At 30.7% G+C, this 14,207-nt stretch overlaps 1 protein-coding gene across 1 annotated transcript; it reads left to right on the forward strand.

The window, feature by feature from the left end:
* The first annotated feature begins 2,357 nt into the window (after positions 1-2,357).
* Positions 2,358-13,904, forward strand: LOC132717464 (uncharacterized). The gene is made up of 11 exons (XM_060700935.1): positions 2,358-2,682; positions 2,948-3,262; positions 5,608-5,907; positions 6,173-6,472; positions 6,894-7,190; positions 8,042-8,086; positions 10,509-10,634; positions 11,212-11,272; positions 11,536-11,603; positions 11,870-11,894; positions 12,373-13,904. Exons 1-11 carry the CDS (start codon positions 2,496-2,498, stop codon positions 12,446-12,448), a joined length of 1,800 nt encoding a protein of 599 aa, XP_060556918.1. The 5' UTR covers positions 2,358-2,495; the 3' UTR covers positions 12,449-13,904.
* Positions 13,905-14,207: the final 303 nt, after the last annotated feature.

A 14,207-nucleotide genomic window follows, 5' to 3' on the forward strand; every position in this document is an offset into this window, starting at 1 on the left:
GTTGTGGCCTATATTTGGACGTTATGGTATGCATACAGAATATATAGTCAATGCTACCGGTAAAAGAAGTGACAGACAGACTATTTGTTATCTTTTTGCTAAAAACAGTTACGACAAATGGCAAATTGGAAAATATCTATTGATAGATCTCTCTATACATATTCGGATATCCACGATAATCTTTCCGGCAAAACAAATATTCAAATTACGGAAAAACAAGACTAGAACATAGAGCCCCCTGTTATCAAAATGTGACTTATAATTTTGAAATGACATTATGCTTAGTTATATTTTGCCTAGTGCCTGACATTTTCCATACTGGTTGATCACTTCGTGTATTTTGTTCTTGGATGCATTACAAATTAACCAAGATAACCACTGGCACAGCATGGTGAAATAAACCTTTACGCTAGATTGCACTGTCATTCACTCAAATGAAAATATGAAAAAGGCACCAGGGACTAAACACCAAACAAGTTGTAACTTCCAGCAAGCATGGTATTATTGTCAACAAGCGTGATGAAAGTGCAAGCATGCATAATGACTGTATCAATAAGCACAATAGCAGTGTCAATGAGTAAAATTGTAACAGTAAGCAGGCAGTGTGTAATTGTCAACAAGCGTGATGAAAGTACAAGCATGCATAGTGACTGTACAAATAAGCACAATAGCAGTGTCAATGAGTAAATTGTAACATTAAGCAGGCATTGTGTAAGTTTTACCTCAATATCATGCCATAGTAAAGGCAAGATTTAATGTCTGGATTTAACCAATAGTCACAAAAAGAGAGGTAAGGACTATAAGCGGCATAAGGCAAAACCTTAATTCTATGCTCCTCCAAATAAGCTTGAAGCAAGGTTGACCGGTGCGTAGGTGCATCACCATAGACTAATTTGATCCTGTACTAAACAGACCTTAGGTTCTTTGTAACGTAGTGATTAACTACAGAAGTGAGTACATGGCCATGGCAAAGTGTTTTAGTGACACTTCCCCTCTCAGACACAGCGACATGGGCCATTTTCCGTCACTGTCAAAAATAGAGTGTACATAACTTTTTAAACGCTTTCGCTGTTTTCATCTATCAACATTTTGTTACTGAGTTCATTATCGGGCTCAAAAAGATAACGCCACGTTTCATACCCTGTGACAATTTCTTGTAGGCGTCTAGGGTCTCGATCATTCAACCTAGTCAATAAGGTCGAGGCTTTTTCAAGGCGTTCCCTTTTTGTTAAGAAGTTAGCAAAAGTGGAATCCAACGGCAAACACTTTCAATATGAGGCACTTAGGCCCGATATGTCACTTTTTTCCTCCACGATATATCTTGCGCCTTAATCAACTTTTGCGTTGACAGTGCTCGTGTCTTTTTCAGAGGTAGCGGAAATTGGCAGCCTAGGTCGGGTTTCATCTTTTACATTAGTTCTAAGTTTTACACCCACCTGACAGAAGAATATATATTATCTTTCCAACGGTTTATTAAACATGTACTTTCAAGTGCCAATCATGGTTACATTGAGCTGTTGTCACTAATTAGAATATGCCACACGTACCTTAAAAATGTGCAGCAGGAATATTTTTATGACATCTGTTATCATTATAAATGTGTTTGTTTTAAAATATATTCATACAAATCAATATAGTACATGTAGTAGTACACTTAACCAAATTTCTTATTAGTCACCCCTTAAAATGCCCTGTTTCGAAAAGTCTTAGCTATGCTTACCTATGGTTTCTGACATATTATTCAGAATGTTATTTAACTAAAGATTGAAACCAAGTTATCGTATTAAAATCAACCATGCGTGACAAAAGTACGAAAGACAATTTCAATCACGTGAAGCGCCAGGAAATGTTGTTTGTATCAAATATGTCGAATCAAAATCGTATTAGAAACAAAAATGTGTCGAAATTTTCAATATGTAAACATGGCAGCAATGTTGGTCGTCACAATTTCTTTGGGCTTTACATTGAATTCCCATTGGCAACGTTACTTAAAGAAAGTTTTAACTACAAAATTGTTTTTAAGCTTTGCATGATTAAAACAAATGATAAATGAAACAAATTTATGAGGAAATTGGGAATATGTCTTACCCTTAATGTGAGTCCGACATATTTCGACTCATTCCGTGTTGTTGCAAATCAAATATTACCCGATATGACAAGGAAAAACATCAGAACAATTGAAAATGAATGTTTTCAATATAAAGGATTTCATGAAAATGTAAAACATATAGGCTGATATAATAGCGAAGACTTTTCGAAACATTTAACATTCATAAGAAAATTGGTTAATTGTAATTATCATAACAATACATTAATACAGTCAGATAAAATGTGAATGTTTTAAATGATGATGGGGTCATTCTACAGGTGACGATGGTTTGAGTAAGTGTGGTAAATTGAGTATTGACAAACCCACAATACTAGGAAGGAATGTAGCATTTTCTTTTACCCCCGACACGTATGATCCAAATGCAATTCTAGAATGGCAGCGCAGCATGAATGGAAAAGATCAATGGAAAACGCTCCCTTTAAACAACAAGTTTAATCAGTTTGAGAAAAATATGATTTACTACCTGATATTAACAGACAGTGTCAGAAACAATGACGAGGGATTTTACCGTGTTCATTATTATAATGAGACAATACATTGCTGGATGGACGCTGGGAAACTTACGCTTGAAGGTATTGTAGAATAAATATTGTTGCTGCATATTTAATTTTCTTTAATGTTTCAATGTATTTCGATGCTTATAAGTAAACAGGTAGCCACTATCTATAGCTAGCCATAATCAATTATCATTATTTTTATTTATATTATCTTACTGTAACTGCTTATTGAATATTTATTTATATGATACATTATATATGGTCTATACCAAATATGTTGATATCAACACAAATTAAATAACATTGAATAATCATTTTCCTTACTTTATTTTATTTTAAGCTATAAACAATTCGTGTGGACTCGTCTACCTCAGATCTGAAAAGGTGATTGTTAATGGAACCGTGGAAATCGAATATTATCCGTCAACTGATGTGATGCAAAATAGCGGTAGTTTCGAACGTAGATGGATACATTCCGTCAGAGGGAGAAACAAAGTATTGACATTGGTTGGAGGAAGTTACGAGGAGACATTTGAGCAAAATAATAAATATGTGTTGACAATATTTATGTTCAATATTTCTATGGATGGAGATTATGGTGTTTATTGTGGCTCTTCCGCAAAATACACAGATTTTATAACCGTGAAATTACCAGGTTTGTGTTTGTTTCTAAACTGAAATATTCTTAAGATCATAAGAATTATAAACGGTGACATGGCTTGTATTTAAAACAAATAATAAATATTGATATACACTTGAAAGATATTTCTAACGCAACATATAAATATGATTTAACATGCCATTTAGTACACTCTGCACATGAATGCAACTCAGTCATTCAAACATGACGGGCGACCAGTTCTACTTGTTGATCGATTTTAGCTAAAGTAATGTGAGCGAAACACATTATTTATGATTATTTATAATATGCAATTGCATCTTTGACATTTTTTTACACGAATTTTGACAAAACTATTGTCCGATTTGAACTTGATGTTTTGTTAAAGTTTTGCATGCAGTACCTTTTCACCAATATTTATGAAGGTACTCACTTTTAAGTTCTGCATGAAAACTTATTTATAAATTTATGAACTTATATTTTTGAAACTTAAATCATGTCTTCTTCATCATAATGCAAGGTCATTATACAAGGTTCATAACTCTAAAAAGGTTTCTTTTTTACATTAACTTTTCTCTGACTGACAGCTCTTGTAGCAAAATGCTATTTCACTTTTACGAAATACTATTTAATTTTTTAACGACATGTTGATTTACTTTTATCATTTCGTAAATACGAAATGTCATTTCGTAAAAATAATAATATTTCGTTTTTAGCAAATGTTATTTCCTTTTTTAACAAATGTTTTTTTTTTTTTAAATACTATTTCGTTTTTAACAAAATTGTAATTTTATTATAACAAATGTTATTTCGTAATCAAAAGATTCACGGATGTCAGTGTATGTGCATCGTAACAGGGTCTTTCAAATAGAATGGTCTGGAGACAGACCAATTTTACCGGTTGAGTCACGTGATTGGGTTATCTACCGACCGTGATATGGCATACAAAAATCAAATTATAAGATAATGGTTTGTTGAAGCAATCAAAAAATTACTAAAAACTAACTCTGACTACATTATTTTATCAGTTTTTACTTTAAAAGTAACTATTTTAAGGATTTGCAATGAAATTAGATTTTTTTTTCTCGGTGTCAAGGTAAAGATCTACTGCTCATATTTGAAAATAGGTCCGAGTTTCGTGAGCTTTTTTTACATTCATGCATTGTTCAATGAAAAAATAGAATTTGATTTTACAGAGAAAAGATGTTATTAAATCGTATCATGTAAAACTATTATAATATTTCACGATGTTATTTGCAAATATTTGAGGTTTAATTTGGTGCATTTTTAAAATTGGCGCCGATTATCGGCAAATATTCTGAACAAACAATCTATGTTTTTTAACAAAGATGGCATTAAAAAAACATCATTTCCTGAAATATTTATCCTTTTTTCAAAAGTTTAAAGATTTTTAAATAACATCATGTCATTAGAATTTTCATTTTTGCTCTTGTATTTAATATTCGCCCTTTTCTTTAACACTTACATAATTTGCTATATAGCAAACTATACCGACTAATACCGAGACATTTTTCATTGTAGCGAGAAGGGTTTCCAGACCATTCTATTTGAAAGACCCTGATCGTAATAATAACCGGTGTAGGCGACAATAAAAAATTGTAAAAGAATCTTAATGTACAAAAATATGCTCTGCAATTAATATTGAAAGCGCGCGGGCCATCGACATGCATCAATAAAACCATTCAAAATCATCAATTTTGTTACAGTAAATGTAGATGAACTGTTAATATCGCTTTAAAATGTAAGATTTCCATTAAAAAATTCAAATCATTTAAAATGTTGCACTAATTTTGCATTTAAATCATACATGTGAATGTGTTGAATAAGTGTGTTCGCGAATCAAGCGAGCGTTACAACTATAGACTCTACCGAAAAGGAATCAGACCCTAAAACAGGAAAGTATAACAATTCACGGATATGTCTGTACAATATATAACTATATCTATAATTACAGAATAGATCTAATCATTACTTGAAAATAGCTCCCGTCCACAAAATGATCATAATAAAAATCTAAGCACAAAATAAGCAGACTTTATATTAGTAAAACAAGAGAAGTTACTTTTATCATTACTGTTATTATATTTATTACAAAACAATGAATCCGTTATCAGATTATAATTAAGAAAAATTACGTAGGTTTTGCGTTAGAAGTGTTGTTTAGTGTGCAAATACATGTACACATAAACTCAACAAGTGCGTGTACAAATTTATTTATCTTCAGGTCTGTCTAAATGTGTTTTTGTTAAAAGATATCAGTGTAGTATAGGGCAAAATATCAAAAAACGTATATACCAAAAAGAATATAAATAATTCATTATCTGTTTATATTGTTAAAAATAGTATGCATATTTTTTTAGAACCACCAAGTGTACCTAAAATAGTTGGTCTACAAGACATAGAAAATTGCACTGACTGTATTGTTGGTGAGGATAATGAGATGTTCAAACTTACCTGTGAGATACACGGTGGTTCCCGTCCTCTAATTGTTACCATGACAATAGGAAATGAGTCATATCAACCTCAAGAATTGAATTCAACAACCTTTATGGTATTTTTCACGGTTAGGGACCACCATCACATGGAAAGTGTAATATTTTCAGTCATGAACGATGCATTGTCGTCACCTTTAAGTGCTACTGCTCAGATGTTTGTTATAAGTAAGTATATAATGCTAATTCATGTGTATTTAGATGGTATGTTTGAATATTATTACGCTTCTGAAAACACACAATGCCAAATGTTATTATCATTGTTTAAACATTTTGATTTCTTTTCATTCTTAAATGAAAGAAAATGATATTTGCATTTGAAATAAAACTGCATGTATCAACAAAATAAGATGATTATTTTAATCTCACGCATTTTTTACTTTGATATTTTTGTTTGATTCAAGGAGATAAACCTTTATTTGTATATTTACAGAACCACCAACGTTTCAAGTTTCGGTGCCGGAAATTCTAAGAGACGGAGAAGCTGTTAACATCACATGTACGTTGGATGATGGAAGACCCAATCCGAATGTGTATTTTAGTATTTCTGGTTCAGAAGTATCGTCTGCAAACTCACATTATTATAATTCGACTACATCTTTAAATACCAACATTATCACTTTGACCACATTCAAGAAAGAATGGAACAAAGAAAACATCACGTGCTGTCGATATAACGAATGGTACACAATTGTTCGGGACTGTTCGCCGCCAATACAAATTAATTATCATTGTAAGATTTTTTTTTCTATTAGATTTCTTTAAAATATTGTGTGTACTACAGTTTATCCTATTTCATTCATAGTCTACTGAGTGCCCCTATATTTTAGATTCTTTTCACTTGTAATACATGGTTTTCTGTTTGACCGAACACATTAATGGGGCCATAACGCTATTTATTTGCAAACCAGATTTGGGAAGTCTCTTTAGTGGTTTTATTAGCGAGTGTTAAAAAGAAAAAAAGAATAACATACTGATGTTAACAAGTGATGATATTGTTTCAAAACATGTGTACTTTCTTAAGCAAAACAAACAAATATCTTCTGGAAAAAACAACTTTTTTCAGCCTGTAACATGAAAACGTATATTGTATTAAATGAAATTGTTCGAATAACAGTACATGGTTTTTATGTTTAATTTCTTGTTTTGTTTAGTTCCTCCCACGGATGTGATGTTAGAAGTCAAAAGTGATGAAGACAGTCTAATGTATGCTACTTGCACTGTGTATGGCTCGAATCCAGTCTGCAACGTTCAGATTAAAGCTACAAGCGGTATCATTGGATCAGAAAAGTCTTCAGAGAATATAAGTCTACCCCATGGTGCGTGGAATTCTGTGTATGAAGTAAACTTGAATGTCCGTGAAGAAGACAATGGTACAGATGTAACGTGTAAAGTTGAGTGTGACGAGTTTCTTGTTGACCTTACAGACACTGTCAAAATCCTCTTGCCTTGTAAGTTTTTAGACATTTCGTTAATTTTGTTGATAAAGATCACAATATTTAGATACTTTTTTCAACATTTAAATAAGCATTATATTTATATCCAAACGTAGACTTAGAATTTGAAATATCACTCTTGGGATATTTTGTTTCATTGTTAAGTAATCTAAGTAACTTTTTTTCTGATTTATTTGTTGCTGTGTTTGAGTTTTAATCTGTATCTGCATATGTGAGCTTATTATCAAGATAAATATTCCGATTGCACCAATCTCTAATTATGAAATACATGATATTGTATTGGAATCAAATTTCAGTCCCTCCAGTTTTAAAGTTCAATATATCTGGATCGACATTGCATATTTCTGTATGAGAGCGAGAACATGTAAAATAGGAAGCTGAATGTATATGTTCATTTACAACTGTGACATAATACGCCACTGTCCTCTTACAGCACACTTAATTCACTTCTCTAGTTGCAAGGAAAATTACTTTCAAACTGTCAAAGTGTCAAGTGACATATGAACATTATGTGTTTAAAAATATGTTCTACTTAGTTCAAATTCGAATGGTGATAAGTTACAAATAATGAAAGATCAAAACATCATATGTATTCTGGAGTGCTCGAAATGTCGCTGAACCTACTAACAATAGCAAATACTCGTATAAAGTTTTACGAAACGTGTTTCTCTCTCTCTCTCTCTCTCCCTCTCTTTCTCTCTCTCTCTCTCTCTCTCTCTCTCTCTCTCTCTCTCTCTCTCTCTCTTGCACATGCACAATAGCATTCACATATTTATGAAGTTAACTATGTTTGATATAAACTCTGTTTTATGTTATTAAAGTAAGTTTTATTTTATAAATTACAGCAAACCGAGATGGTATAAGGACAGGCGATAATATGAGTACAACAGGTAAAGTCAGAAAATGTCCAACATTGTTCTATCTGTCTATGTGGGTTTTTGTTACACGAACAACGGTTGTAATTTAAGTTCGTATAACATCCAGATTATAAATATTATAAAGTATTATTGTATATATGAGAACAATATTTGTATTAACAATTGAAATATCTAACCATACGGCAAATTGTATGAAATATACGACATAAATATTTTTAATTCCTATGTTAACAATAAAAATTTTGCAAACCGGCGCAGGTAAAAAAACGGGCGTTTGACTTCTACAGAAACCGTTATTTAAGTATGCAAACAGTAAACTGCTTCCAACTACCATGATGTTCCGCGAATCACTAAAAAAAATATTAAATTCTGAAATCATACACAACTTTGCTCTTACAGCACGCTACGCTTAATTAAATCCCTTAGTTTCTGGGTGACAAAACTTGAAATCACGACTATTCTATCCTTTAAATATAATTAATTGTAGTCATCGTTATTTCGTTTAGGCCATACGCAAAATGCGCATGCGTGAGATGCAAACATTGACTATTATTGAAAAATCGAATTTTAATTTAAGAAAAACAACTAGTGTATAACGCTAGCATTTAGAATGCTATGTTTGTATAACGCAAATGATATATAAATATATGCACGATTGTGCAATACCGTTTTTATCGGAATCGCAAAAGCAGGTATGTGATAAAAATGAAGAATAACTTTAAGTTCTGTGCATAGAATATTGACAGTTATTCTATATAAGTGAAAAGACCATGTAATGTAATACCTGAGATATTGATCAATGACAGAATAAATGATAGCTCTACTAGTATATTATAGTATGCTTGTTGGGTGAGAATTTCTTTAAATCATGTTAAGTTCGAAATAATGTCTTGCGCTACCTCATTATTGCATACGAGGTATGTTGTACGAATTTATTATGCTTCATTTACAAACTCAATTAAATCGAGTCTGCAATTTTCATGTAATTTCATTCTGACTAGTGCTTCCGAGGGATCATTTTTTTCATTAATATATATATGATGTATTGATTTGAAATCGTTATGAATACTTATTTTTTCATTTGATAAATACAAAATAGCATTTGAAATGTTTGGGACACCTGTCATATATTTATCATGAAGTGAAAATCTGGCTTTCACTTTTAATTGTCACGAAATTGACCTATATACATGATACTTGGTAATTTGTACTTAAGAAGAAATCAAGTGTGACATAAGAAGACAAAAATATCAAAATTTCCACCCGTTGAATTGTGCATATGGTTTTAACTGCAGTTTCAACAATGATATGGTTAAGCATTCATTTCAAAATTGTTGTTTGCCATGTAAACTTAAGGTAGACCATGGGTAATGCATTACCTCTACTCTTAAGAGTATTCAAATAGGCTAGAATCGCTTGTAAACTACATTGAAATTGAGGGGCGTGGGTTCAAACCCCAGAAGGGGCAACTTTTTTTTTTCTTTCTTTTTTTCTTTTTAACATTATTTATGTATCTCTCTGATCCCTTATGGAAGAAAAAAAGTTTGATTTAAATTATATAATTATTTTAGGATTTTTTTTTTGGTAAATAATGCCAAAATTTATAGCAAATATGATACCAGATATTTTCAAAGTTCGATAAAATAAAAACTACACGGTAAAAGTATTTTATATTTCGCATGATCAACTAATATACCTTTGAGAAAATTTAGGCAAACTTTGAAAACAAAGCCTCATTTCGATAAATTTAAGGGATATTTTGAATAAGGCATTTTAGATAGGGAAATGGTAAAATTAGTGTTAAAAGTGGGTGGGGTGGGATAACATTTTTATACGTACTAAGAACATTTTGTTTAGAAACAAACATTTTGCTTGTGTAATGTGTAACCTGAATGTTATTATTTGTTTCTTTACAATGAGCAAATGAAAAACATTTTTATAATGATGATATTACAGATTATTTACAGTTTCCTCATTTCTGAAAATAAGTCCTTCTAATGGCAAAGTCTTAGTTCAGAAATATATCCATAACTCATAAACCACACGGTAAATTTTATTTAAATTTTGCATACAGGTGACCTTGAAGACATATAACTGTCCTATGTTGTCAATTTTACAGTTCCTTATGGTGCCCATTACCCATTGTCTACCTTAAGGTAGTATACCCCTATTGCATTAACTCCGCATTTCAGAGTATTAAAATAGGATAAGCTGTAAACTGCATTGACACTGAGGGGCGTGGGTTCGGAATATATTTCCGTCCAAATTTGGGCTAAATGAAATGTCAAATTACGAGAAATAACCATCATAGGATTTTTGTTATGCGAAAGAGAAAAAACTAACTTCCTTCAAGAAAATGGCATGCAAGTGGTCTTTAATACGAATGTTGTTAAGTGCAAGACTATGCAGAGCATTGATCTTTTTGTGTTTACAGGCACAAACGAAACAGGTGTAGGTTTAGGAGCTGTAATTGGGTCTGTGATTGCTGCATTAGCTGTTGGAATTCTTATTGGTGTGACTTGTACCATGTATATTCTTACTAGAAAAGGAATTATAGCAGGTATTGTTATAACATCGGTTTTTGTCATTCATAGAAAATTATTTAAAAAATATGGTTTATAAGCAGACTTGAAATAGACTCATAGTTATCGATAACACATAAAACCATATTTGAACACTGCATTAGTTTAGATCTTTTAAAAGAATGTTTAAGCTTTTATTTTAGGACTAGTTTTCTTTCATTTGTTGGTTGTTATTTTTTAAAATAAGTCAGTAATAAAACAATAACATTTGACAGAAAAAAACGTGTGGTGTTGTCTATAAATTTTGTAGCTTTACTGATTGATTTGTTTTATAATTATTACTTTTGCAGGAAAACAGTTCTTTTTTAATATATTATGTAAAACAAAAAATTGAAAACAACATCATTTGTTATTCTATGAATTATTTACCGTTTTAAGTGGTAACAATTCTAATTTTATCAAACAGATCTTAATATAAAGGTTAGTCTGTAATATATGCTATGAACGATATTTTTTGCATGTGTATGTGGTTTGAACGTTCATTAATTTATTTAACTTTAGACGCAGTAACAGCTTAGTGTTTTAAATGCTTTACTATGTTATTTGATAACACAGGCTCGAAAACTCAGCCGACAGTTTCTCGTGAAATAGAATTAACTGGACCACCAACTGCTCTGTAAGTTACGAACGTCTTAAATATCTTTCTTGATATAACATTGCAAGTTTCTTTCCCAATGACTTTATATGACATAATATGAGTTTTTATAATCAATCGAAAATCACGATTTTAAAATATCTCAAAATTATATGAAACATCAGTTCAAAAATTAAAAATGGCCAAACTAGGGAGATGCCTTGTTGGTGCATACCAACCACCAATCTTTGACGACAACGCTTTGGCATTGAAATTGAACTCTTTTTGAAAATCATTTCTACTAGGGATACCTATGAGCAACTTCAAAACAGAACAGATACTGAAATCAGGGGAACTTATGATTCACTTGAAGGTATGTTGAATTTCAATATTTTTTTATGTCGTTATATATTTAACATGTATTTAATTTATTATCATTCGGTTTGATAAAATAATATTACAAGATCGTGTAGCATTTTAAACAAATATATAGTCAACTAAAAATATTTTAATATTTTGCAATATAAAGTCAACCTGTATTTATGATGTATACACAGCATAATTGCTATTAAAACGAATGCAATGGTTTTCGTAACAAAAATAACTACCATTCCTTTTCTTTTAAATTATCTGTTTCAGTCAACTCCAGAGTAGAACAAAACAGGTATGAAAATCATAAATATTTACACAAGTATGTACTTATTTCTTAGCTAGCTTTAATATAAAATTTCCATAAATACCAAGATTGATGAAACTGCAATGCTCTTTATATACTAAATTCTTAGCCCATTATGTATGAACATGAATATAGGATACATCTTTAACTAATCTACGGGATACTAGCAATATAAAGTACATTCTTACCTTTGTTTGTCCTTGGTAATGTACCTAATAATTCAGCTGGCTCAATGCTTCAAATTACTAACAATGATTGGTAAAAGAAAACAATGCAAACAGATTATCTTTTGATGGTATATCTTAAGAGTACATATTGTTGACCAAAGACTGTAAACTGAATGTTTGGCATAATCATGTTAATAAGTGTTATTAGATCTACATTTTTACTTTCTTATTGTTAGTTACTTTTACTTAATAGTTTTAATTATTCATTGTAACATGTTCATTCATATGTCTATATTCAGCCAATCTCAGTATGAAAGTCTGAATCAGGATGTTGAGAAATATCACACATATACAGATCTAAAACAAAGCCGATAAATCATGAGAACCTACTTGAAAGATTCGTCTTGAACGTTCTAGTCTATTCGGAAACTTTATAGAAGGATTGTTTGTAATATTTGTATTTCTGTCATCTTAATGGAAGATATTGTTACACAAATAGTCTCACTGACTTGTGTAATAGATTAAAACGTGTTATGCTAGGTATAATTTTGTATAAATAACGGGGTCGTTTGGAAGTAATAGAAAAATACTGTTTTAAGGACTGGTGAGTTCTGGCAGTTATGTTGCTACTTGAAATATCAACATTATTCGTAGAAAAGACTTTTAATTCAATGTTTATACATGTGTGCTTCACATGTTAAAACTAAAATATGTGTTATATCAAAAGTAAATTGATTGATGAATGTTAATTTCACATAGATGATATCAAGTCAAGCTTATATTATGTTTGTTAATTTGCTTAAGCGGGTGCGTTTTGTTATTCTAGTGATATTTTGTAATAATTATTATCTTATATTTTCTGTAAATAAGACATGAAACATTTGTATTCACGTATTACCTGTATATATATATCACAATCATTGTGACTATATTGTGCTTCGTTCACCTTTTATTCATCCGTATGAAACTTCTATTTACTGTTCTTGAATTTTCATGTGAATAAGGACAGAAGACTCGTAAAATATCATACTTAAACTAAAATACTGTTTTATAATATAATGATTCTTTGTAATATTTTGACAATGTATATATTTAGACATGTTAGTTTCTTCAAACAAGTGCTGCGGGTAACCGGTATTGTTCGAATTAAATCTAGTTTGAATGCCATATATTGAGTTACAACTCTTCCTAATAATTCTAAATATTAAGTAAGTGAGAAGAATTCCAGCAACAAGGAAAATTTAGTATTGCATTGCTTCGTTCGATTTCAGCCATAGTTGAAACATATGTAGTGAACCAGGATGAGAACATTAAAGGGCATCATACTCTACAAATTAATTTTCAGGTTTCTGGCTCTTAAGAAATTTAGAATAAACCGTTTGTAATGTTTTTGCCCAAGATTATTTTTCAAAGAATATAGAAAAGTTATTTCTGTTCCCAAAATATCGATATTATAGCATAACTGAACAAAATTGCTTCACTTGGCTCTTGATATTTCCTGAGGAATGTCAAATGTTAAATATGTTTGTGCAATGTTTAGTATAATAACATGCTTCATACATTTTAATTCAATTTACTCAAACTTACATGTGATAACGAGCTGCCCCATACAAAGACACAGCCAGTATTGTATGTTTTGTATGATAATTTTGCGTTAACATGTATTACTTTAAGTGAATTGGTTTATAATGGAATGTTTGTGATACAATAAAAAAAATTGGTATCATTCATGACAACAAACCACGAAATATTATATATTTTTATATGAGTGTTGTATACCATAGTGAGATACTCGACCCAATATTACATAAACTGTTTTAGAACAACATATTATTCATATCATATAAACGTTCATATAAAACACTTAGACCTCTTATCAACATGTTTATCCAGAAATATTTCATAATATATTCTAAATGATACATTGCTACTGTTTTTATCAATATTTGAAATAATAATAAAAATATGTGTCACTTGTAGACCACATAATTTTAGAAATACTACATATTTATTAGTTTCTTAAAGTCCTTTTAGCATACATATTTATATATAGGTGCATAAAAGGTTCTTATGAAGAAAATGATCAATTATTGGAAATACAATAGACTAATAGACTATGAAATTATGGATTTAA

Source organism: Ruditapes philippinarum, unplaced genomic scaffold, assembly GCF_026571515.1.
Source record: "Ruditapes philippinarum isolate M1 unplaced genomic scaffold, ASM2657151v2 ctg2016_1_1_1_1, whole genome shotgun sequence".
Lineage (NCBI taxonomy): Eukaryota > Metazoa > Mollusca > Bivalvia > Venerida > Veneridae > Ruditapes > Ruditapes philippinarum.

Excerpts from the sequence above, each read along its gene's own strand:
- LOC132717464 (XM_060700935.1), top strand. The coding sequence starts at position 2,496 with ATGAATGGAAAAGATCAATGGAAAACGCTCCCTTTAAACAACAAGTTT. Across the intron at positions 8,087-10,508 it reads CGATAATATGAGTACAACAG|GCACAAACGAAACAGGTGTA; the intron begins GTAAAGTCAGAA and ends TTGTGTTTACAG. Across the intron at positions 11,895-12,372 it reads TCCAGAGTAGAACAAAACAG|CCAATCTCAGTATGAAAGTC; the intron begins GTATGAAAATCA and ends GTCTATATTCAG.